The sequence below is a fragment of the Candida parapsilosis genome, contig 005809 (assembly GCF_000182765.1).
Source record: "Candida parapsilosis strain CDC317 annotated contig 005809".
Taxonomy (NCBI): Eukaryota; Fungi; Ascomycota; class Pichiomycetes; order Serinales; family Debaryomycetaceae; genus Lodderomyces; species Lodderomyces parapsilosis.
Window position 1 is genome coordinate 2,895,668 of NW_023503281.1, and position 25,471 is coordinate 2,921,138.

General features: G+C 38.4%; 11 protein-coding genes across 11 annotated transcripts; 7 read left to right on the plus strand and 4 right to left on the minus strand. All coding sequences in view use genetic code 12, as the record gives it.

Moving 5' to 3' along the window:
- Positions 1 to 336: 336 nt before the first annotated feature.
- CPAR2_213600 (uncharacterized protein) lies at positions 337 to 1,245 on the plus strand (the record flags this gene model as incomplete). Its single annotated transcript, XM_036810337.1, has 1 exon — positions 337 to 1,245. One exon carries the CDS (start codon positions 337 to 339, stop codon positions 1,243 to 1,245), a length of 909 nt encoding a protein of 302 aa, XP_036666883.1.
- Positions 1,246 to 1,478: 233 nt separating this feature from the next.
- On the plus strand, positions 1,479 to 2,792 carry CPAR2_213610 (tRNA threonylcarbamoyladenosine dehydratase; the record flags this gene model as incomplete). The annotated part of the gene is made up of 1 exon (XM_036810338.1): positions 1,479 to 2,792. One exon carries the CDS (start codon positions 1,479 to 1,481, stop codon positions 2,790 to 2,792), a length of 1,314 nt encoding a protein of 437 aa, XP_036666884.1.
- A 334-nt stretch (positions 2,793 to 3,126) lies between these two features.
- NAT2 (Nat2p) lies at positions 3,127 to 3,903 on the plus strand (the record flags this gene model as incomplete). The annotated part of the gene is made up of 1 exon (XM_036810339.1): positions 3,127 to 3,903. The coding sequence occupies one exon, from the start codon at positions 3,127 to 3,129 to the stop codon at positions 3,901 to 3,903; it is 777 nt and encodes a 258-aa protein (XP_036666885.1).
- Positions 3,904 to 4,077: 174 nt separating this feature from the next.
- On the minus strand, positions 4,078 to 5,433 carry LEU5 (coenzyme A transporter; the record flags this gene model as incomplete). Its single annotated transcript, XM_036810340.1, has 1 exon — positions 4,078 to 5,433. One exon carries the CDS (start codon positions 5,431 to 5,433, stop codon positions 4,078 to 4,080), a length of 1,356 nt encoding a protein of 451 aa, XP_036666886.1.
- A 1,315-nt stretch (positions 5,434 to 6,748) lies between these two features.
- On the minus strand, positions 6,749 to 8,752 carry NDT80 (transcription factor; the record flags this gene model as incomplete). Its single annotated transcript, XM_036810341.1, has 1 exon — positions 6,749 to 8,752. The coding sequence occupies one exon, from the start codon at positions 8,750 to 8,752 to the stop codon at positions 6,749 to 6,751; it is 2,004 nt and encodes a 667-aa protein (XP_036666887.1).
- A 4,550-nt stretch (positions 8,753 to 13,302) lies between these two features.
- On the plus strand, positions 13,303 to 16,044 carry EMC9 (Emc9p; the record flags this gene model as incomplete). The annotated part of the gene is made up of 1 exon (XM_036810342.1): positions 13,303 to 16,044. One exon carries the CDS (start codon positions 13,303 to 13,305, stop codon positions 16,042 to 16,044), a length of 2,742 nt encoding a protein of 913 aa, XP_036666888.1.
- A 146-nt stretch (positions 16,045 to 16,190) lies between these two features.
- CPAR2_213660 (uncharacterized protein) lies at positions 16,191 to 16,967 on the minus strand (the record flags this gene model as incomplete). The annotated part of the gene is made up of 1 exon (XM_036810343.1): positions 16,191 to 16,967. The coding sequence occupies one exon, from the start codon at positions 16,965 to 16,967 to the stop codon at positions 16,191 to 16,193; it is 777 nt and encodes a 258-aa protein (XP_036666889.1).
- Positions 16,968 to 18,476: 1,509 nt separating this feature from the next.
- Positions 18,477 to 19,637, plus strand: PGA52 (Pga52p; the record flags this gene model as incomplete). Its single annotated transcript, XM_036810344.1, has 1 exon — positions 18,477 to 19,637. The coding sequence occupies one exon, from the start codon at positions 18,477 to 18,479 to the stop codon at positions 19,635 to 19,637; it is 1,161 nt and encodes a 386-aa protein (XP_036666890.1).
- Positions 19,638 to 19,681: 44 nt separating this feature from the next.
- CPAR2_213680 (uncharacterized protein) lies at positions 19,682 to 20,362 on the minus strand (the record flags this gene model as incomplete). The annotated part of the gene is made up of 1 exon (XM_036810345.1): positions 19,682 to 20,362. The coding sequence occupies one exon, from the start codon at positions 20,360 to 20,362 to the stop codon at positions 19,682 to 19,684; it is 681 nt and encodes a 226-aa protein (XP_036666891.1).
- An 897-nt stretch (positions 20,363 to 21,259) lies between these two features.
- Positions 21,260 to 22,858, plus strand: FAV3 (Fav3p; the record flags this gene model as incomplete). Its single annotated transcript, XM_036810347.1, has 1 exon — positions 21,260 to 22,858. One exon carries the CDS (start codon positions 21,260 to 21,262, stop codon positions 22,856 to 22,858), a length of 1,599 nt encoding a protein of 532 aa, XP_036666892.1.
- Positions 22,859 to 23,396: 538 nt separating this feature from the next.
- On the plus strand, positions 23,397 to 25,400 carry DUR4 (Dur4p; the record flags this gene model as incomplete). Its single annotated transcript, XM_036810348.1, has 1 exon — positions 23,397 to 25,400. One exon carries the CDS (start codon positions 23,397 to 23,399, stop codon positions 25,398 to 25,400), a length of 2,004 nt encoding a protein of 667 aa, XP_036666893.1.
- Between the last annotated feature and the right edge of the window lie 71 nt (positions 25,401 to 25,471).

The window sequence follows — 25,471 nt, forward strand, 5'->3', positions numbered from 1 at the left end:
ATTCAAAAAAAAATGGTCTGACTTTTTTCACCAGTGGAGGAGAAGGAAGTGGAACTTGCCGTTTGGATTGTGTGTCTTGACGTTCGGCATTCTCCGCAGTGCGCCAACAGAAACAAAACAAATCTTCGTTTTAACCCGAACTACATCGCGCGGTTTTGCGAAATCAAAATATAATCTCCCCCTTTATCCAAAATTAAATTGGATTATTGATAACAAAATATGGTTCGCCTAAAGTGTATATAAATAGGACAGTAAATCACCATTACAATTGTTTGTTCAGCTTTTTCCTTTCCCCTATCATCAAATCATATTACAGACAAACATTCATACAATACAATGGCAGAATTATTCGATAGCTCCTACGGTAAAGCAAACGTCAAGTTTTTAAAAGTTAGAAAAGACGCTCATGATCCAAACATTCAAGATGTTCTCGAAGCCAATGTGCAAGTATTGTTGAGAGGTAAATTCGAAACTTCATATACCAAAGCTGACAACTCATCAGTTGTTCCTACAGATACTGTTAAAAACACCATTTTGGTTGAAGCAAAAAATAACAACGTTTGGCCAATTGAATCGTTCGCTGCTCATTTAGCAAAACACTTCACTTCAAAATATGAACAAGTTGAAGGTGCTGAAGTTTACATTGTTCAAGCCAAGTGGACAAAGATTAAGTTGGAGGGTAGGGATCACCCACATTCATTCAAACATGAAGGACCAGAAACTCGTCAAACTTTTTTGACTTACGACTCATTAACAAAGAAATTAACCTTGTCTTCATCAATCAAGGATTTAACTGTTTTGAAATCAACTGGATCTATGTTTTACGGATACAATGTTTGTGACTACACTACTTTGCAGCCAACCGAGGATAGAATCTTATCGACTGATGTGTCATCCACTTGGACTTTTGACCCAAAGCAAGTCAGTTCATTAGAATATATCATGAAGAATGGACAAGTGTTTGACCGTGCCTACAATGAAGCAAGAGGTGTCACTTTGGAATTGTTTTGCAAGGAGAATTCACCATCTGTGCAAGCAACCATGTACAATATGTGTGAAAAGATTTTGGCCAATGTTAAACAAATTGCTACTGTTACTTATGTCTTACCAAACAAGCACTACATTTTGTTCAATTTGGAATGGAAGGGAATCAAAGACAACAAGGAGTTGTTTTACCCATCATCGGATCCAAATGGTTTGATTAAATGTACCGTTGGAAGAAAAGGCGAAAAGTCAAAGTTGTAGGTTGACCTGCAACGAGGTCGTCCTTTCAGTTTGAGCTTGCTCATTTGTGGGTTTTCAATTCAGCAGGGTTGTATAGTTTTTGAGAATATATATTTCAAAGAAAAGAAGACAATATTGTAGATTGAATCATGATGATCAGCGCGACTCAAGTTTTGTAAAAGAATAAAAAAAAAAATAGAAAATTATTACATCGAGATGATTTCGATAAGCACAAAATTAAAGTATTGAATCAAATGTCAAGAAACGTGGTGCTAACAGTGGTTGCCACAGCCGCTATAACTACTGCAGCGGTGGAACTATACCACAGATACTGTGCTCCACTCAAGAAATCCACAACGAAGAAGACTTTGCAGCCACCCAGACAACGAAAATTTTCACCTGATGAATATTCAGAAGAGCTCATTCGTGAACAACTAGCAAGAAACTATGCATTCCTCACTGTAGAAGGAATGGCCAAAGTACGAAATCAGAGGATTATAGTTGTTGGTGCTGGTGGTGTTGGATCTTGGGTTGCAACCATGCTTGCACGTTCGGGAGTTGAGCATTTACGAATAATTGATTTTGATCAAGTGTCATTGAGTTCATTAAACCGTCATGCTGTGGCGACGATATCGGATGTTGGTATTTCCAAAGTTGATTGTTTGAAAACCCACTTGTTGCAAATTGTACCATGGATTGAAATTGATGTGCAAAATAAGTTGTGGAATTTGGACCTGGCCCAAGAGTTGCTAGATTTCAACCCCACTTATGTCATTGATTGTATTGATAATTTCGATACCAAGTGTGATTTATTGACCTATTGTCATCAGCATGGCATCCCCATTGTTTCATCAGGTGGTGCAGCTACTAAGTCTGACCCAACTCGAATCAATGTTGCTGATATATCCAAAACTGAAGAAGATCCCTTGTGTAAAAAAATTCGTATTGTATTGAAAAAGAGAGGTATAACCACTGGTATTCCATTTATATTCTCAGCCGAGAAGCCTGATCCAAGAAAGGCTAAACTTTTACCATTGGCGGAAGAAGAGATTGTCAAGGGTGAAGTTGATCAATTATCTGCGTTGAAGGATTTTCGTGTTCGTATATTACCGGTGTTGGGAACTATGCCTGGTATGTTTGGTTTGGCAATTGCTACATATATCTTGACTACAGTATCTGGCTATCCAATGGAACCAATTGAAGGTAAAAACAGGTACAAAATCTATGATGACATGTTGCAAAGTTTGGCAGGACAGCAATTGCGTATCGGTGAAGAAGATCAACGGGTCAAGATTTCCATGGCTGATGTAAGTTACATCTTGGAAGAAGTGTTTAGAGGTAAATCACCCATATCAAACTATTCAACTAGATTAGCATTGAGTAAATGGGATCCATCAAAGGAAATTAGTTTGCAAAATGTTGTGGTTATGACGAAAGATGAGCAAAGAAAACATGAAAAGAGAGTATTGATTGGTGGGGAAAAATTAGAGGATGTTTATCTGAAAGAGGTTATTGATTTGGTGAAATCTAGACATGCTGATGAAGCGTACTATTCAAAGTTTAGATAGAGTTTGTTTGTACATAGAGGATAAAAAAAAGGATTTGAATTGGAGTCTTAACTCCGAATGTCTCTGTAGAGCTACACAGAGCATAAGAAAACTATAAGCAAGGTGGCCCTCGATATTGATAGTTGCATAGCATAGAAAGACAGGATTGATCCAGTCATTTCGACTCCAATGTGAGCACCCTTCTACGTCGCCGGAATATCATCCTTCTAGAATCCCATTGTGCGAAAATTGGCCGTTGACGTAGAAGCGAAAAAACTCAAACATCTAAGTTTCTCATCCTCAAGAGGATTCTACATCGAATACACTATACTCAACTAGTTGTCCCCTCCCCACGATGTACCCATTCAGACCTGTATCTCCATTACGGTCATTTTTCCGTATCACAACAATACCCTCCCCCACGCGAACCTACTTCAATGCATTGCGCAATTCAATCAAGAGTCCCTTCAAGCGTACATCAATTCGATTCAACTCGACGTCTTCATCATCAGCAACTCACAATGCCCATGCTCCTCCACCACCAAGAGGAAAAAAACCACAGGGAATCAAGGCGTTAATGAAGGAGTACGGATACCCTGCTTTGGCGGTATACTTGGCCCTTTCAATGATTGATTTACCCATATGTTATGTCCTTGTTCATTCAATGGGACAAGATAAGATCCAATATTATGAAAACAAGGTCAAACAGACATTCGGATATGGTGTTAGTGATGGTGAATTGAAGCATCAACAAGAAGTGCAAAAAATTGAAGCTGGTATTGATGAAGATGGTAATGCAAACCAAAAGCAAGAAGAAGAAAAAGAAGCAGCAGCTAAAGCCAATCAGAATATGTTTCAATACATTTTGAGTCAATTTTCATGGACTGAGTTTGCTATTGCTTATGGATTACACAAGAGTTTAATATTCATCAGATTGCCAATAACAGCGGCCATAACTCCTGGTATAGTTAAATTGTTGCGTGGATGGGGTTTTAGAATTGGTACTGATAAATTGAGTACTACTGCCAATTTAGCCAAGGACTTGGCCAAGAGTGGATACAAGGATATCACTGCTAGCAGTGCTAAATTTGGTACTAGACCGGGCAAGAGAAAATGGTGGTGGTTCTTTTGAATGAGGAGTAACTATAGACGTTTTGATTGCAATTTAATGTAGATAGATTTAGTTCACCCAATGGGCGAGATTTTTGGATAAAGATAACTTTGAGAATGGTGTAGTAAATTCTAATGTTTACCCGTATAAATAATATCTCTAACTTCTTCCTCTATCTCCCTTGCTTCCCTCTCTCTATATACCCAAGAATTTCTTCATTCGTTCATAAACAAAGAATGAACAAGCAAACATTGGCACAACTTTCATATACCCAATACTCAACCCAACGAAAAACCCTTTGATTCCACTTTCACGATAAATCAACCCGGCAGTATTTTTAAACGACAAGAATTGACCGCCACCAACAGCACCACCAACTTGCATTCTTCTTCGTATAACTTCAAACGGATACGCAGCCGTTTGTGAACATAGCCCCGATATACCACCAGCTATAAGTTGAGCGTACGCTTTCAAAGGCGGGCGTGATTCTCTTGACGATTTGGTTTTAACTGATGTTGATGTAGATGTCCTAGTTGCTGGTTGTACTGTATACTTGCGCAATGGTTTTGATCGCAAGATATCATGTAGTAAATCATGGGCATAAAAAGATACACCAGCATAAGGGATCATTCCCATTATAGTTGGAGCAAACCCACGATAAAAATTACTAATGCGTTGAATATTGAATGGTAAAACTCTTCTCATCATAGTCAACCAACGGGGATCATTAGGTCTAACTGGTGGATTTTCATTATAAATCATCTTGACAGTTTGCAAAATTCGACCACGATGACTTTGATAAAACTGTTGATGTTGTGGATGTATTTTCAAATGATGTAAATTCCTCGTTTCAAAAGCTAATCGAACTCTAATCAAATCCAAAGGGTACGTGAAAAAAACCGATGCTAAACCTGACAACGACCCAGCAAGAAACCTCCGACCAGCAGTTTCATAAACGTCACTTGGTATTAATATGGTTCTAATTTGTTCATAAGCGACAAACTTGATGGCAGCATAGGGAAAAATACGCAACAATGTAATTGAATGACCTTGATACAATCCCCACATTCCATCACTTGACCAAATTCGTTTCCCAGCTAGTACCAAGCCATGAAACGTGCCTCGATATTTAAGGAATTCCGGGTTTGATGTTTGAAACAAGATTTTGATACGGTCCAATGGTGCAACTAATGTTTTGGCGGCCGATCCAGCTACCCCACCAGCGATACCGGAAAGTAGAACATAATGAAGACTTTGTTTGTCAATGACTTTGATGCTTTTGATTGGTGTCGATTGATCATTGGAGTAGTGGCCCGGTAATGGGATTGTTTCATTTAAGTCGTCGTCGTCGTCCGGGATACTCTTGTTTGGTTGAGTGTAAAGTAAACTTTTTAGTCCCTTTGATAGTCTAGTTGTGCTGAGTTGATGTTGTGGTGGTGATTGTGGTGGTGGTGGTGGCGGTACGTTTTGTTCATGAGTCGATGAGAACAGCAGTGGCATCGGCGGCAGCGATGATGCTTGGTTTCGTAGTATTATTTCATTCTCCGACATCTAGGGACTTATGCAAGGGGGGGGAAGAAAGTGTGTGTGGGTGTGTTGGATATATATAATCTATTTGAGATCTCTAAGTGATGTATTGAGGGACTCGCTCCACTGAAAGTTTTTTTATTTTTTTTCTCTTACTTCGTTGTTAATAAATTTTTTTTTTTTTTATTACTGTCGTGCAGGCTATCTCGTCCGGGGTAATAAAGAAACTACACCACCACCTAGTGCAATGACTCCAAGAATATCATACGACTTAATAGTGATGTTAACCTCGCGTCATGTGACAAAAGAAGAGTGCATTCCTTGAGCATCTACATTCCAATACTACACATGACATAACTATTTACTAGTGATGTAGAAGGGAAAAGGAGAAAACGGAGTAAAGCCTCTTCCTAATGAAGAGATATTGTTGATTTACAAATAGGTGAATGACTGTTGGTTTAAACTCGTTGGATCTTTAACCAATTTTTATTTTAGAGTTTTTCCGACACCACTCAGCTTATAACAATTTGGTAGCTCAAAAGTGGGGAAGAGGAAAGTCAGTGGGGGGGGGGGGGGGGGAAATTATGGATGCCACAAAAATCCATCAAGTTTGTACAGTTTGTGAATTTTTTTGCAACAAATAAAAAACCATGGCCATCTACTGTTTCAAGGGAACAATTTCTTGTTCGGACACCTCTACTTTCAAAGAACTGATAATAGTGCAATTTGTGGAGTTTTCTTTTCTTGTTTTTGAGAATTTATATAAGTTGTTGAGTTGCAAGCCATACTCTTTACTCTATTCAACTGAGTACTATGCAATGAGATGGCATTGTAGTCAGTAGCATCCGGAATCTCCATTTGCATCCGCAAAAGTGCAAAGTCACCATGCAAAATCAATGACAGTTTGACCTTACCCACTCGCGACTCTAAAAATGTACCAATCTAACGTTATCAACAAAGAAACACATGTCCAATAAAATAATTTATATCAGCATTACAAAGCAACAAGCGACAAGCAACAGTTCAAAACAAAACAATACAATACAATACAAAGCAAAACAAAACAAAACAAAACAAAACAAAAATCTAACAACAAAAATCAATAAAGCTAGTGTAAAATTTCAACAAAGTATAAAAAGTATAACAAACAAATAAACGAACAAACAAACAAATAAACAAACAAACAAACAACAACAAAAAAAAATGGATTTAATAATTAACAAGGTTCATTAATAGTTTTGTAAGGATTGGATAATACAAGGTTCAGTTTTTTCTCCCATCACTCTATCAAAAGTACAACATCATCTTAGTCTCGCATACACAGTCTCTCTTTGTCTCTTTACTGAACTGCAGGCGAAGCACTACTTGGCGGTCTGTACCCCGAAGTTCTATCCTTGTGATAACTCGAAGGTGATCTACCTCTAATTACCAAAGGTGGCGATTCAATTGACCCCAACAAAATCGGTTGAATTTGTGAATCTTCATCTTCAACGATACCCAACAATTCACAAGACAATGTAAAATAACGAGCAGCAGTACTAGTTGATTTAACTCTAATTGAACTAGTAAATTGAATACGCTCAAATCTAGCCACTTTGGAAATAGAATCACTAGGATAGTTACGCAAGATTGAATGATCCTTATTGCTATCCAAACCGTAATCACCATAATATTGAGCACGATCGAAAAAGAAAATCTTATTCATATTTTCAATCTTGTTATTGTTACGCTTATTACAACTGGCTCTAACTGTTTCATGATCAGGTAAATCGCCGGGCAAAGCTGGGTAAATTGGTGGTGGGAATTGTGGACCTTTATCTCTCTTGGCAGTATGTTGAATTAATGAAATGGCAACATCATCATCGGAGCATTTAGCAACTAAACGAATGGCAAAATAACTGATATCCAATCTGGTTTCACCGGCATGGTGAGCATGGTGTGGATGGTGTGGATGATGATGAGGTTGTGCGGTACGTGGATGATGTGGGTGATGATGTAATCCATTACCATTCATACCGCCCTTTGATTTATCATAGGTGTAAAATTGATTTTGAATAAATCTACCAAAGTCAAAATCTTGTAAATTGAATGAAGCAACCAATGTGAAATAGTTACGCTTGTATCCAATCCAAGTGCCAGTTTCACCCATTTCAAACCCACGATCAATTCTTGCATGCAACATGGGGAAAACTTGCATATCATTGGCTTTACAATATACAGCTGCATGATGTTTCATCATACCAAATGGTGGTCCAACTCTAAACAAATCACTTGATCTAGGAGCAACTTTTCTACCAGCTGATTCCATCATTTCATTTTGACTAGCACGGGCCAACATCTCCATATGATGTTGTTGAGCCAAAGAGTGAGCATCAAGAGATCCTTGGTCATGAGCATTTGGATCAATACTGCCTGTATGCAGATGCAAGTGAGCAGCAGCAGAAGCGGCTTGCTGTTGTTGTTGCTGCTGCTTTTGCTTCTTAGTTTGACGTGGTTGTCTTCCTCCGGCACCTTGTGGTTGTGGTGTTGGTTGAGGAGTTTGATGATGAGAAATTGGCACCGATTGAGAAAGAGGATTGTGAGAGAGGTGGTGCAATTGAGGTGGCAATGGAGTTGGCTGCTGAGTTTGCGCTTGTTGTTGTGGTTGCTGTTGTTGTTGGGCAACATTTGGGATTTGGTGACCCAAATGATGCAATTGTTGTTGTTGAGATTGTTGTTGATAAGCCATTGGGTTAAATTGGAGGTTAAGATGATCATGAGAGTCATGTCCTCCAGTGGCTCCTCCAACACCAGCAGTTGGATGCAAGTGAGGCAATTGTTGTTGTTGATAATGTTGTTGGTAAGGATTTGGAGTCATCAATTGATGGTGCATTTGTTGATGAAGTTGATTTTGTCCTCCATAATGGGCTTGTCCTTGTGCTGCTGCTGCGGCAGCGGCAGCTTGTTGTTGTTGATAAGAAATTTGAGGAGTGTGCAGCTGAGAATGTCCCTGTTGGCCCAAAGAGTGGATTGGATAATGGTGAGTTTGCTGAGGAAGTGAGTGCATAGGCAAATGTTGCATTGGTTGTTGTTGAAGTGGTTGCAAGTGAGTAGCACCATTCAAGTGACCGGAAGCATCATATCCATAAGCAGAAGGAACACCTCCCGCAGCACCACCAGCACCACCAGCAGTAGCACCTGGATGTTGTTGAGGGAGTGAAGAAGTGCCACCACCACCAAGTGAGTTAGGTTGTTGATAATGTGAGTGTAAGCCACTACCATCATCATTAGCACCACCAGAGGCACCACCAGCAGTAGAGTGACTAGTGGTTGGAGTACCTGAAGATTTCAAATGTTGATTCATACTTGATAAAGAACTTGCAATATTGTTTGAGTTGACTTGAATAATACTTGGATCTTCATGCAATAACTTTATAATCCTTCTTCCAAACTAAAGAAGAAGAAACAAAAACAAAGATATCGGGCACGAGAAACTTGTGAATGAGGAAGAATAAATTGGGACAAGTCTCAGCAGTTCTTTGATAACGTCTGGTGTAGCGCTTTTGAAAATGTACCTGTTGATAGTTTCAGTACCAAAGCTTCTTTCCTTCTTTGATGGGTGTATATGTGTATGGTTAGGTCAGGGTAAAAGTGAAAAAAAAAAAAAACCGACCTTGTTCTTTGATTGTGATACTTTATTCAACGATGAAGAAAAAAGAAGTTGAAAAAAAAAAAAAAGAAAAGAAAATTTTTTGTGAACCCAAAAATCAAAATTGCCAAAAGTCTAAACAAAAAAATTCAATGAGTTTGAAGGATGATGATAGTAATGATAGTGAATTGTAGTGATTAGTTTTGAGTGTCTATCACGCGTAAACAAGTTTGACTTCGATAGATGTAAAAGGCACAATAGTAAAATGAGATACGTAGTTGTGTTTATTTCTCAAAGTGTTTTGTAGTACTGTGTGCTTGTGTTGATGAAGATTTTGTTGTGGTTTTGTCTTCTTGATAAATGATTCGCAAAAATGAAGCAAAAGAAGAAGAAGAAGAAGAAGAAGAGAAGTTGTCTTTTTTTTTCCTGTTTGGTTGTTGAAATTTTCAATTCACAAAAATCCAAAATTGTTTAGTAAAATTGTTTGTAATGCTCTCTGCATGCAGTACAATGCTCTCCCTAGTTCTTTTGTGTCCGCGTGTATCTGTGTAATATTGTCTGAGACCTGTTACTTGGTTAGGGTTGTTTTAGACTTGGGGGCTAACTTTCCTTAGGCAACTGTGGTTTTGGGTGGTGAGATGGTTTTGAAGGGAGTAGTCGAGAAAAGTACAGGAGCAAGCACCAACAGGGAAGGAGGTGGTGAAGTTGCTGTCGAAAAGGGTGGCAAAAAGGGAAACAAAAAAAAAAAAAAAAAAAGACAAAACGACACTAAAAAAAAAAAGAGACCTAAATTTATTCAGAGGGACAAAATCAAAACATCCTATATGTTATACGATGATTGTCAAACACTGGTGTATACTACTCAATTCGAACCCAGTAAAAGGGAGTAGTGTACTAACCCAGGTAAACCAGGCGTAGGACCTACTCTATCAACTGTGACACATATCATAGACCTTGGATAGAAAGAGTCTTCTGTGTTGTCTGATGTTTTATCTATCAGGGAGGCAGTACGAGTTTAAAAAAAGAATAAAATAAAAAATGAATGACAAAAATGAATTTTGAATTTTGTATAAATTTCTTTTTGTATTTTGTGTCGTAAACGGGGAAAGAAAAAGTAGTACAAGAAATACCAACTAAATGAGTTTCACATTTATAGCATCAGCTTCAACAGTACCACAATCCCCATCAAACACCACCACTACTGGCGTACTGTCTATCTTAACCACTACATCAATGGCATCCCGTCAATAGGGTAAAGCGAGCTTCAAAAGAGAGCAAAAATGGTATTGCAGACAACTCTTTCAATTTTAAACCTCTTCGCATAAACTTTTAGTAATTTTTGCTTTCACGTTCTTTTTTATTTTTGTCCTTTGTGCACACCTCTTTCGTAATACAGCTTTGTACACGCTACACTACTCGATCACCCTTCATTCATTTACAACTAGTCAATGTATTAGATTCCAAAGCTCTAGCCTTTTGACTTGTACCTTATGACGCTGACAGTGTCCATGAGTCTAGTGTATACACATGAAACAAACAACCATTGAAGAGCTCTCCCCTTTGAGAAGAGGTAGTGTACTTTTGTTAAATTGTAATTTCTTTTTTTCTTTTTTTTTTTTTTCTGTTTGCTATTGTTCTCTTTGTCCACTATGGTTGCTATTTTTTGTAACCAAAAACAACAACTCCAACAGAAACGCCATTTTTATTTTTTTGTATTTTTATATTTTCGCGTACTAACTTGAAATTCCTATTGTTCGTTTTTATACACTGTACACGGTGCTATTGCTCAATCTGTTTGATGTTGTCTATTTTATGACGACCAATAAGAACTTAGACTAAAAATAGTGGGGGATGTTTATTGACCGTTTCTCTTCAAACACACATACTCATTGGGAAACACACACTAACACACTAACACACATACACACATACACACGCACACACACTACTTCCTCGAGGAATGATTTGTCACAAGCACAAAGCAAACTATCAAAAAATAAAAAAGAAAAGTACAGTAATGCAAAGTCCAAAAAATTCACTATGAAACTGAACGAAAGAAGAAGAAAAAAAAGTTTAGTGTCATGAATTTGATCTTGTGTGTGTCGCACTTTTTTTCCTCTAATTTCTGTGTCACTACTTTTCCCTTTTAGAAAGACATTATAAAATGGAGCAATAAAATTACTTTTCCAACTATACGAGAGACTCAACAAGTAGGAGTCTCCCCTCTCAACTGACAGTCAACAAAACTTTTTTGTCCAATTTTAGAGCTGAGTAAGAGGGATGATTTCCAAGTTGGACTTGCTTCTTTCGCAAAACTTATTTTTTTGAAAATATGTATGTACACAAAAAAAAAAGCTTTATAACAACCTCAACGGCACTTTGATCCTCTTCGCGATTCTGTAACTTCTTTTTTTGGGGGGTTCGGGTTCTGTGAAATCCCGATTTTGTTTTTTATAATACATCAATTGCAGCAATAGCCTAACGAAACTAGATTCTGGGGTTGTCACTACTGGCAGAATGTGATGAAATACAACGCTGTGTTTCCAGTATACAACATATTGTACTAATAAATAATCTTTTCATCCCCAAACCCCCCCCCCCCCCCCACTTTTCTTTTCTATTGTTGATTCGGTTTAAGCCGAGGGACAAAAAAAGAACGGTTTTCTTTTCGTTTTTTTTCTCGAAGCAGTGTCGGCAAATACTACGTCACAAAAAATGACAATTATTGTCGTAAAAAAAGAACAAAAACTTTACAAAAATTTTTGAAACTCAAAATCATATTCTTTAATTCATTTTTGTTTCCAACGGTTTTTTCCATTCTTGTTTTTGTTTCTTGCATTCTTCCAGTGGGGGAGTAACAAAAAGTACAAAAAAAGAAAAAAAAAAAGATTACAGAGAGTTGTACTTTGCAACAAGGTAAATGCATGGTTCTGTAGCTCACTAATGTGATCACAGAATTTGAAAGAGAGGTTAAGCCCAACCCTCATGATGAAAGCACCAATTAATAGAGTCTTGCTCTCTCTCCTCTGGATCGTTTTTATTATTCTAACAAGTAAGAAGTAATAGGGAATTTCTACTTTAACTTTCCCTCCGCATCTTTTCCATACGTAATGCAAGTTTAAAGCTTTGCTCTACCTTCTTTCAAGATTTTTAGTTTTAACTCTAAACGGTTATTGTCCTACTACCTGAATGTGGGTTGAGGCAGGGTGGTATCTTACTATACTTTTCCTTTTTGTTTTGTGTTGTTGGGCCATGAGGAAGAACCCTTTTCCAAGCTATAAATACAAAGCCATATTCACACACATATGTTGGAGAAGCTTTGCTTCGTAACAAAAATGACATAATATATCCTGGGGTTTTTAGCTTCAGCAGGTAGGACACTCCATTACAGTTACGGTGATGACAGTGTTTCCTCAAAGGTAATATACTTCATTGGGTCAAGTTCTTTCGCAGCTACCCCGCAGATGACAACTCACTTAAGCCACAATCTTGTCATTCCACATTTAGCTATCAAGCCTATGTGCACAAGACTCGCTGAGTGCTCCCTTACAAGCTTTTTTGGTTGTTCTTGAGTCTAACACAGAAAATCGTGGCCAATGTCGAAAAAAAAAAAGATTCTCCACGCGTCTTCTATATTGTCGCGTCACAACGATATCCCCTACTAGTGTCGAGTGACACATTTTCTTCAATGTCGCGCATTTTGACGGCGCACAAAAAATCGAGAGAGCGGAAATAGGAGCAAAAGAAAATAGTACTGATGAACGGATGCAAAGTGGTTTCCCCTATAAATTGTGTGTGCACACCAACACATATCATAACTCTCATCGTACATCTGCTTTTTAACTCTGAAGTATGATGAATGCGTTTGCTACGTTACTATCTATTGTCAACACATACCTCGCTAGTCCACATCGTACAGCCTCCTACAGTAGTATTCTCTGCTCATATTTTTTGTCTTACTCTTCTGTATAAGAATTGAGTGGAACGAAGTTGAAAAAAAAAAAAAAAAAAAAAAATTAAAGCAAAAGCAAAGCAGCCAAAAATTTTGCAAACTTTCTGAAAATACCAAAAACCTTTGTATGAACCTTCCTTGGTGAAAGAGATAAAGACCCATAGAGTCAACTTGAGAAGGAATATTGAATAGGTTCATTGCAATACAGTCACACACATACACGCGGAGATATCTACTACACTTCCACTACTTACTTTGGTTTTGCCAAATTTTGAATCCATTCAATCAAAAATACATATATATACATGATTAAATGCATCAAACACTGACCACTGTGAATAGAAAATCGAGGTCTCTGTCTTCAGTTACGTCTCAGTCACAGTCACAGTCACAATCACAATCACAATCACAACCACAATCACATTCAACCTCCTCGACCTCGGTTCCTTCAAACAATAAGTCATCAGTGTTTTCAAAAACATCATCATCACGTATGCATTCACAGTCGCAACCAACTTCGTTTCATCATCACTATCACTTGAATGGAAAGAATGGAGTCAGTAGCAATGGAGGTAATGCCGGACGTGTCGAGTCTGTTGGGGAGAAAAGAGCATTACCAACACCAACACCAGCAACTTCAACTACAACGACGGTGACCAATGATTCATCGGAAACCCCTGCAGTTGAGCACCACCATCATTACCATCATCATCACCATCATCATCCTCAACCATCGTCAATCTTTCCTAATTCATCCAGTTTACGCGATATTTTATCACTTGTCTTTGTCACATTATCATTACCTCAAACTGTGTCATTGCTCATTTGCATCATGTATCTAATTTTGGGCTCAAATTTCATGGGTGGCAAGTTTTTGATCAATTTCATGCTTCCAAGGTCTCAAAGACCCGTGTTCAAAGGTATCAAATATATACCATTTTCAGCAACAAAAGTTGCCTTGATTGATTCAATTGTTTATTTGACATTGGTAAAGTTTATCAAGAAAAAGAGTTATTTCAATTATTTGATTATGTTGTCGAAATCAATAGTTTCAAGCGAGTTGATTGGTGCATCATCGATATACTATATCAATTCAATTTCAAACAAAAAAATCACTAGCAAGATTCAGTATGATGACAGAAGACGAACTTTTTTCAACAATAGCTTAATGAATGCAATTTTTTGCTTTGTAATTATCAATTATATCAACTACTTGTTGAACTGGTTTCAATTTGCATCAGTATCGATTAATCCAACAACAACTACATCAAACAACACTAGCACCGCCGCCATTTTAGCCACAGCCACTACTACAACTTCATCGCCATTGACATTGTCATCCTTAAAATCGTTTAATAATCTTGCATCGAAAATTATTCCAATTAATATTTCATACATTAACAATTTGAATTTCAATGAGTACAAGATTCAGCTATATTTATTCCTATCCATTCATATCATCAATCGTGCTTTTTTTGTCAAAAAGTCAACAATTGTTCAAAATTCAATACCCAGTGTCAATGAAGAGATATCTGTTAATGTGGATGAGAATAGATTGATGAATATTGAAGTTGATTTAAGTCAAGCATCATCCTCAAAGAATAATTGGAATGCCATTGCTTATAAAAACTTTGAAAATTTTGTCGTTTCTCCATTCAATAGCAAGTTGACAAATTTGAAAAATAGAATGAGAGCAACATCATTATCGAGACCTCGTGTGGGATCTTCTGCTGTGTCCAATTTGAGTCCATATGCTTTGGGAGCAGCGTCTACAAGTACTGTCAAGTCGATGTCTGGATCGGTGACATCTACTGCTGCAGCTGCATCATCATCGTCGTCTACCACATCGGCAATTGCAGCACCTACAACCGTTGCGTCAACGTCTTCTTCGTCACCAACATCTGTCACCACTTTATCAAAACAGACTCCAGTGTCCAAATCATTGACTACAACGACAATATCACCCAATGTTACTGTTGTTGAGAATACAATCATTATTCAGCCATTTTGGTCAATTGTAGCTGCATGCAAAGCCATTTTGAAAAACCCCAACTTGTTCAACGGAGAACCAACGAGAAAGAATAATGAGAATGGGGCTGTCGCTTGTAGCGATGTTGACAGTAAGGAGTTGCCGATTGCCGTTGTTGCCATTGATTCTAGTAAAGTTGTTTTGAAATTGTTATTCAATGACACTGTTTCCAACTTGAAAATCAAATTAAACAATGTCGATTGGTCATACTTTAAATTTGGTCAAGAATCGTGCACACGTTATGTTACAATTTATGGATTAACGCCATTGTTTCAATATGAAGTGGAGATTTTAGACAATGATGTATTGCTCAATCATTTCTTGGTCAACACTACCAACGGCAAGGATGAAATTATCAACAAATCCAGTGGAGAAACATCCTCACTTGTCACATTGCAAACTTCATTGACTTCAACAATGACAAACTTGAACGATTTAAAACTCAAATTGAAAAAGTTCAAAAAAGATGAAAACAAAAAAGTTTCCGATTTGAAAAATTCCATTGAATTAGTCAAGAATAAAATCTCCAAGTACAACAATGCCAAACCAGTGAATGAGAATCGTGTACATGGTAAGATTCAAGGATTGAAGCATCTTGTATTGCAATTGGAGAACGAAATCGATTGTATTCAATCGGAAATTGATAGTTTGACTCAAGAAGAGAAACAGCTCCAACAACAACTGAAATCAAAACAAGATGCTCAAGTACAAGAGATCAACTCATTGGAAATGGAATATGCTCAATACGAATCTCGTTTAAAAGGGTATAAATTCAATTTGACTAAATTGCAACAAGAACAAGCTAATTTATCAACAAAGATTCAAAAATTGGCTCTGCGTTATGAATCAAAACAAGAAGAATTGAAGCTGATTCAATTGGAATTGAAGAACTTAAAACGGGGAGAAATTTTGAACAAGTTTGCTAAACGGATTAAAAAAACCAATGAGAAGTTTGATACAATCATTCCTCGTATTTTGCACGAAACTGAATTGTTGAGACAAGAATTGATTGAATTTGATGAATGAGTCATAGAAGATCAACGGAGGTAGAGTATAGTTGAATATTTGAATAGATTGATGACTTTCATCTTGTTTTACTAAGCGTAAAAATGTATATCGTAGCTCTGTATACTCTATTCACATGCTAATGATTGTAACTTATACTGTACAAGTTATTCTTCCGATATCGACTCACCAACTTTATGAAATCCTTTATTGAAGTACAAGATCCCACCCGTTTTACCAGTACTACTATTGATGATATCGATCACTTGAGCAACCCAGATTTCGTGATCATCAATGGTGAAATTATGTGTGGCTTTGCAAGTGAAAATCACTTCAGCATGAGTCAAGACTGGTATTGCGATGCCATCTTGTTCTCGTTTGATGAATGTATAATCCCGCCCTTCGACCAAATCGGTGAATGGAGTTGTCATTTCATGGAAAAATTCACCATCGTCATCGTCATCGTAATTTTCACAAGAATCAACGATACCATTTTTGTCATTCTTGATGTCACCGTCACTGTCATTGGCCACTACTGCTTTTGCATCTGGTTCGCTACTGGTCCATTTAGTGCCGCGCTTATTCAATTTGACGCCTTTGGCGAACACACGACAAGTTTTGGCACTTTGGTGCGTTGGTGGCATAAGATGAATAGCAAGATACTTGTGGTTGTGCAATGCGGTTGACGTATACGACGGTAAATGTAAATTGAATTCGAGGTATGGGGTGGGATAAACTGATAATGAGCAGACTGAACTTAGTGTCATTCCATGTAGGTCTTGTTTGGGGTCTATGTGGTGTGAAGATTGATTTGATGGAGCGGGAGATGTGGAACCAGTCTCAGTGATGCTATTGTTGTTGGTGGTGGTGCTGCTAGAAGCGGTGGTTTTTGACATGGGCACTGCCGACGTCAACACCATTGCTGGTGATGCTAAGCGGGACATTGTTAGTCGAAACGTATCCGAAATCTTCAGGTGACGATTATGCTGATGATTGTTGCGTGGAGGATGAGTACTGGTGTTCCGAACATGTTGCTTGGTGGATGCATTGATGAGACGCTTAGTGTAAATGGGGACCCTCTTGTATTGCAATTGACATATTCGATGCATTGATCCAGACTTTGATTGAGTTCGAAAGACGGTGGTATGAAGGTCGAGGAAATAGATCTTTGAAATGGTGTAGGTTCCCGTTTCTAGCTGCAATTTTGAAATATTTTTTTTTTCTTTGCTTTGCTTCTTCATAAAAACGTTCCTGATATTCGAAGTCAATAGCGAACGTTTCTTCGATGATAATCAATCGTGTTTGTGAATAAGGACTGTGTCTTCAATGAAGATGAAATCTGCGATGAGTTATGGACGAAAGTCGTGACAAAGTTGGTTCCATGCAGGGTTGACCAGGGAGAATCGTCCTCAGCTATGTTTTTAACTCCGCAAAATGGGGTTTGTCTCTGCTTTAAAGCGGCATACGATAGAAGCTCTTCGACTAAAGCGTTGCAATATACATGGTGTGAGGAGGTATAAACAGATGGAGAGGAGCATTTATATATCACTAGCGGAGCCCACAAGTTCCATAATCGATACCGATCTGTGTGATTTTCATGTGATGCAAAAAATCTCCAAGTGGGAACACATTAGACATCTTACAGATCAGATCTAACACCTATTATCCTTTCTTTCAAATTTCACTTCCCACGTGGTGAGGAAATTAGAGGTAAGATTTAAAGTCAATAATCGTCTACAGAGTCCAAGATCGTAATCAGCATTCCCCTTTGCAGCCATGTTGATACGCTTCATCGCCCAGCCTCTCAATTCTTCAACCCATGCCGTCCAATCTTGCAAGGCTTAGGATTCGGACCGGCGTTACTGCTCCTTCGGAAATAGAGGCTTTTTCTCATGGTCACGTGCATGTGTTTTGATTTTCGTTCTGTTTCAGGCAAACTAATTAAAAAATTTCGATGCGAATGAAAATGGGCACGATCGGATCTAAAAATAGACAAATAGACATCACGTTATTATGAAAAGAAAAAAGGATTGCATCATCGAAAGGAGATTTATCGGGGTATAATGTAGTGGAGGATGTCTCGCGTCATGCTCCCCTTTTGAGACCTTTTAACAAGGCTTCGAAGCGGCAAAGGCTTCCACATTTCAATAAAGCTTTTCTTCTTTGGCTCCGAAAAAAAAAAGAGCTGATTTTGTGTTGAAATTACAAAACCCAAAAAAGAAAAATGAAATAAGCCGATGATGGATGTTTCTGTCACATTGTTTTTGAAAACGGTTATTAAGTTTATCATGTAAAATTTTAGAATCCCCAAAAAAATCTTTAAACAGTTTAAATAGAAAATAAGCTGCTGATCTTTTTTTTTAAAAGGAAAAAGGGGTGTTTATTGAGTTTTGCTTTCATCTTTCGCTTTTTTACATTTTCCTACCCGTCATCGACACAAGATTCAACAAGGAATGATTCAAGTGTTATTCTTACTCTATCTTGCTGTGGCTGTTCTCGCCAAAGAGGCTGTTCAAGTCCTTCAATTCGATAACTTCGGATATTCGGGAGCTTATTCACGAGTGAGTAAACTTAATGACATTTACAAAGACTCATGCTCATGTGAAGTTGATTCAGATCAAGTGACATTTTCGGGTCCAAATACTCCATTGAATGAAGAGGTCTCGGTTCATTTTAGAGGTCCATTGATTTTGAACAAGTTTGGATCATACGTTTCAAATGGGTTTACGCTTGGTGATGACTCTTCGGGAGATTGGACTAGACTCAGTTACTATGATGCATCGAGTGGTACTGCTGATAATGTCACCTTTTTAACTCGTGCTGGTAAAAATTCTTCGTGTTTGGGTTTTGGATTGACTTATGCTAGTGATAATGGAACTGGTGCTGCAGATTCACCAACGGTTTTGGCTGAAGATACTTTGATCAACTCCAATGATGAATATGTAATCTTTTCCAACATAAGTTGTGAGGATTCAGGATTGGATAAGGATTGTGGAGTTTATAGATCAGATATACCGGCATACCACGGTTTTTACGGAACCACCAAGATGTTTTTATTTGAGTTTAAGATGCCAAATGAAACCAAAACATCAACCAAAATTTCCAACTACAATATGCCAGCCATTTGGTTATTGAATGCTCAGATTCCAAGAACCGCTCAATACTCAATGAATGTCAATTGTTCTTGTTGGAGAAGTGGATGTGGTGAATTTGATATTTTTGAAGTGATGAACACCACTGAATATCTTCATTTGTATTCCACAATTCACGATTATCAAGGTACTGATGATATTGAAAGTGGTATAGCAATCAGCTCTTACATTGAACGTGACTTGACTGGAACCATGGTTGGTGGTGTTGTTTTTGATTCCAATGGTGATGTGTCTGTTTGGGTAAGTAACTCAACTTCATTTGATGAAGCTGTTGCGGCATCAGATGTGAATCTGTGGTCAAACAAGGATAGTTCCGCTGCCGCTACTACTACTTTGAGCTCTGTGTCATTGGCTTTGACTACGGCTTCAGGCAGTTCAAGTAGTAAGAAAGGTGAAGGTTTCGCTTACAAACCTTCGGCATTGCTCAATTTACTTGCGGCTGGTTTGGTATATTTGATTTAAACGTTACTTTTCTTCTTTCGTAATAAAGGTTATAGTTATAGAAACTAGCTCTTGTAATCACTATAGGCGATAATGAGTCGAGCAAGCTCGGGGTTACTTGCAAAGGAAACAAATGTGTTGTTTGTTACTCCAATCAAAGACTTGTTGATTTTGAGTATGCCATCCTCCCATCGAGTTATACCTTCCATTTCTATGAGCTCGATTCCATCTCCCAGGTCGTTCTCCCGCTTGGCTTTTAGCAACAACGACTTTATCCTATCCTTGTACAACGTGTCAATTTCATCACTCATATTTTCAATAAATTTAACCTTGAATTTCAGTGGTAACTCCAGTTTATCCATTTGCATCGGCCTATAAGCCTGGGATGTCTTTGCGTTTTCCTGGATCGATTCAATGTATGACTTATTGTTGCTGATCAATCGGCTGGGTTCGGTTTTCGTCAAATTCAAACTTGGTAAAAGTGTAACTAGTGATTTTTCACTTTTGTTGGTTCCATTGGTCCTAGTCGCTGTTAATCTAATGGCGTTACCCACAGGTAGAACCGTGGTGCTTGAGTTGGCATCAACTTTGATCAAGGATTGAGCATAGGGGTTATTGTCTAGCTCATTGCGATTGTAAAATCCATTCTGAATGAGGTCACTATGATGTTTCTTTGGCACATTATCGAGCCACTTCGTTGAGTTAGTTAAAAGTGGGTTTCGTAGTATCCTCTGCTTATTTGACATTTCTTTCTGGGAAAATTAAGGAGATTATATATGTGGGGTTAATTGGACCGGAGGACGAGGAGTAAAATTCGTAAAATTCGATCTTTTTGACTAGCCCCACTGCTTCACTCTAGTGTCCGAAGAAATATTTTTTTTTCCGGTGTGTCTCTTCTTTGCGTAATGATTCAGATTGCCTATCTAAGTAATACCTTGAATGAGCTCACTCCTGTTGCTATTGGGGCACAATAAAGAGAGGTGGAGCAAACTGGTCACTTGTGTTAAGCTCCAAGGTCTCCTTTCGGATATTGGTTTGGCTTCTTGAACCTTCTCAAAGCTTGTGCTAAACTATTTCATGTTTTGGCTATTTTTTTTTTTCTTGTAAGATTGCCCTCTTTCTATTTTTAGTCTGAAGGGGATGCCCTCGTGGGTGTGTGCTCTTCAGGAGAAACGATAACTGCAATTTAAGTAGTAAAGATTTACATCCTGTCGCTGATTATTTTATCGTCTATTTAAAATTCGATTTTCTTTTTTTAATTTTCTTTGCGCCTATTGTGTTTGATTTGATTTTGTGTATAAACAGCTGCTGCAAATTTACTTAAAATGGTTAATCTTTATTGTGGAAACCCTCTTTATTGTTCGACAGGAGCTTTCATTTGTTAGCGATTCTGGAATTTTTCTTCTCTTGTTTTTCTTTTTTGAAACTGGTATGTGATATACTGGTTGCTATGGAAACCTGAAACAAATCCATCCTGTTTACATACTTTCCTTGGCTGAAACTATAATGGTCTGCAGAGGTATAAAATGGAATCAATATTCTCTCAGAGTGAGAGTATACGAGACTCGTGATGGTCAAAGGGTCCACCAAACATCTTTAATTACTATCGTTTGAATATAACACCATTTGGTCCGACACCCTTTATGCTTGTCCTTTTGCCATTCATTTTCACCTTGGGTGCAACTGCACCAGTAGTGATAAACACCGTCATAGTCACTCAAACATATGGAGCAAATCAGAATTTACAAACGGCTCAAACAAAGAATGTACAGACAACACCATCACCAGTGCAAGCTAGTCAAATTCAAGCACAACAAACAGCCAGTACTAGTAGCTTCAACATTTTTGGAGAAATAGCTCAACTTTTTGGTTTTGGGTCCACCTCTGAAGCATCAAACGTTGCCAATACATCGCCAGCTGCTGTCACTGCTACATCACCAGCTGTTACAACAACTCCAGTTGCAGGAACAGCAACACCAACACCAACAACATTTCTGGCTATTTCGTCAATTGCATCCCTGCCGTCGTCCGAATCTCCCTTTACTACAACACAACTACAAACAGACACCCCCTCCACGCAGACCAACTCCGCATCCTCGGCAATAGAATCATCACAATCCTCAAACTTTGTACTTGACGAAGCAGTTTCCTCCACGCCACAATCAGGCAACGCGTATTTAACTACAGTGAACAAAATTTGGCAAAGGTTTTGGGAAAATGGGAAATGGAATCAGGAGGATAGCATTTGCCAAGATGATTCCTACCAAATTCCATCAGTTTGGGATATGGCAGTTTTGGGTAAGGCCATAGCTGATTCTGGTGATACTAATGGAGTCGAGACCACCATTTCACGAATCTTGGAATATTACGACTCAAACACTGGTGCTTTCTCATCAACGCCAAACTCATCTCTGGAGATTTATAGTGATGATAACTCGCAGTTATTGTGGGTCTTTTTGGATGCGTACAAGATGACCAACAAAGAACAGTACTTGAAATACGCTGAAGGTATCATGGATTATTTGAAAACGCAAAACTATCAAAATACTGGTGGGATCATTTGGAAAAGAGACCAGTCATATATTGCATCTATATCCACAACAGAAGTTGCTTTGAGTGCCATGAGATTGTACGAGTTCAATAATGACGAGTCTTTGGTTGAGTTGGCACAAAACTGCATGGACTTCATGTTTAATCATTTGCAAGATAGTGATTCCTTGTTTTTTGATGGATTAGATAAAGAGACTTTTTCAGTCAATAAGGGAAAATTGACATATACTGTTGGTTGTGCCATCAGCACCTTGGTGAAGCTTGGAACGCAAGATGCCTTGAACAAGGCATTGGATCTTGCCACGGCCGCTACAAACACAGATGGGGCTTTTTACACTTCTGAGGGTATTTGGAACAATAGCCTTCAGTACGTACATTTATTATTTGTTGGTTTCGGTGACGCTTTTGGAACTGGCAAATTTGACAAATTCAAAGATGAAGTGACAAGACAAGGAAATTACATTTACGAATTCGTTCAGGACCCTGATGATGCGAACCTTTACTTTGATCTGGCCACCAGTGGAACGCCAAGTACCTATGCCAAATACGCCAAAGTTTTTTCTACGTCTGGAGCAACATACAAACCTAATGAGGATCTCTACTGTAGTGGAAGCTCCTCAGGGCCAGCTCCCAAAAGTTTGTTGACAAACGCCAGTGCGGGTCAGATTTTGTACCAATTGGCAAATTATTGATCATCATTTTCAATTCAGTAAAACGTTGAAAGTTTTTTAAATAATACCCTTATTAGAGTTATAGTAATAGATGGATTTTTGTTGATTCTTGGCGGTTGCGAAAATCAAACAATGATACACTGAGTTGGTCTTGGCTTGGAAAATGATTGCCTTCTGTAAAAAATAAGTCGTCTGCCTTGGTCTTTGTAGTATAACCTCAAGACGCACTTTTGGCAAAGTGATATCCCGAACCGATGTCTTTTCGTGTTGTGGCTCGCGATAAATTATTGACAAATCACTCTGGATGATTGACAAAAAACAGCCACAGTTGACACAAAACTCAAAAGTGACAACGAAAGTTAACCTTAATCTAACTAAAGTTTGTAACCTGAAAACTGATGCACGCAATAAACGGCAATCAATGTGTCAGAGTCAAACTGTTCAGACTTTCTGGTTCCTGCATACATCTCCCCCTTTATCATGATAATGCTAACCCCGAGTACTTAAAGGGGTGTGCATTCCCAAAAGCTTCCACTCTCTTATTGTGTTTCAACCTCCAATGGAACCATCATTATCACAAGGAGTAGGCTACGGCCTAATTGTTGGCGGAGGAGCTTTCTTTGCTATTGTTATGAACTATGTCACCTTTTTACAAAACAAGTTCAGCGTCTTCAACTCTAGGAAAGTTGATGAGTTTGTATCTGGAAGTAGATCAGTTGGATTTGGTTTGCTACTCAGTGGTATTCTATCCAACTGGACTTGGAGTTTGACCTTGTTGGAGTCTGCTGTCAAGAGTTACGATATTGGCATAAGTGGCAGTTATTGGTACGCAATTGGTGGATTGATGCAAGTCAGCGTATTTTCAGTTGTGTCGTCAAAGATCAAAAAGAATGCAAATTTGGTAACCACTTTTCCTGAAATGGGTTATTTTAGATTTGGAAAAGCAGGACATTTGAGTTTCCTATGGTGTGGGTTTGTGTGTAATTCCATTGTTAGTTCGTGCATCTTATTGGGAGGTTCAGCTGTTTTCAATGCTGTGACTGGAATAAGCCAATATGCAGCATTGTTTTTAATACCGTTTGGATGTGCCATCTATGTCAGTTTCGGTGGTTTACGAGCTACATTTATATCTGATGCTACTCATACATGTATCATATTGGTATTTATTATAGTATTCATGTTTGAGGTTTACTTTGGCAGCGACAAAATTGGGTCTCCTAAAAAAATGTGGGAGTTGCTTGAGTCCTTGCCTCCCGTCGATGATAACTACCATGGTTCATACTTGACATTTAGATCCAAGCAAGGTGCCATCTTTTCCATAATTAGTATTGTCACAGGTTTTGGCCTTGTGGTGAATGATCAAGCTTATTTGTCAAGAGCTGTTGCAGCTGATCCAAAGATTACTTCAAGAGCTTATTTTTTTGCATCAGTCTGCTGGTTTGTGATCCCTTTTGCCATGGGTGCTGGATTAGGTCTCGCAGGGAGAGCTCTCTCCGTGTACTCCGATTACCCAACCCTTTCAGAATTCGAAGTTGGTGAAGGTTTGGCCCCAGTAGCTGCAGCCACGTACTTGATGGGAAAATCAGGTTCGGCAATGATCTTAGTAATGATCTTTTTCTCAGTAACTTCCTCGTTTGCAGGTGAGCTAATTGGCACCTCGACCTTGATCAGTTATGACATATACAAGCGATACGTAAAACCTGATGCAACACCAGGACAGGTTGTGAGAGCTGCTAAAGTTAGCGTTTTTGGCTGGGCTTTGTTTTCATCGTGTTTGGCGTCAATCTTTTATGGTGCTGCAAAAATAAGTATGGGATGGTTATTCAACTTTCTTGGATGCGCTACTGGCGCTGGTGTATTCCCCATTGCACTTAGTTTTACTTGGAAAGATCTCAACAAGATTGGCGCTGTTGGAGGAGCCGTCGGTGGTATGTTTTTGGGTATCATTGCATGGTTGGTGACATGCAAGGCATACACTGGTGAAGTCAACGTCACAAATTTGTCAACCCAATGGGTTTCTTTCACAGGTAATGTGACAGCATTGTTTATGGGCGGGATTATTTCTATTGTGTTGTCGTTAATATGGCCAGCAAATTTTGACTTTGAAGAAACTAGAAACAGAACTAGTTTGGTAAAGAAGAGGCAACAGAACACTGGTGCGGATGTTGAAGTTGAAAAGGCATCTGTATTGAAGCAGTCGCTGGTTGAAATTAGTCAATCCTCTGCCGATGTATCGAATGACGAAGAAGAGTCTCTGTCCACGCACGAGTTAGATATGAATTTAGAAGCAGTGATTGACCACAAACATTTGGACCACCAATTCAAAAAGTATGGTATATTAGTTGCCATACTTGCGTTGGTCATGGCAATTATTATTCCCGTTCCATTGGGTGCTTCCACTTATATCTTTAGTCCTGATTTTTTGTTGGGGACGGTCATCGTCATTATAATTTGGTTGTTTTGTTCATTCTTTTACGTTGTCGTGTTGCCAGTGGTTGAGGCTAGAAATAGTATTTGGCATATCTTGAAGATGTTGGTGGGAAGACGTGACATTGTGGAGTAATCGGGGTGAGGCTTGGAGAAGTAGCTGCGATTTCATAGAGTTATAGAGTAGTAATAGCTTGTGTTTCCGGT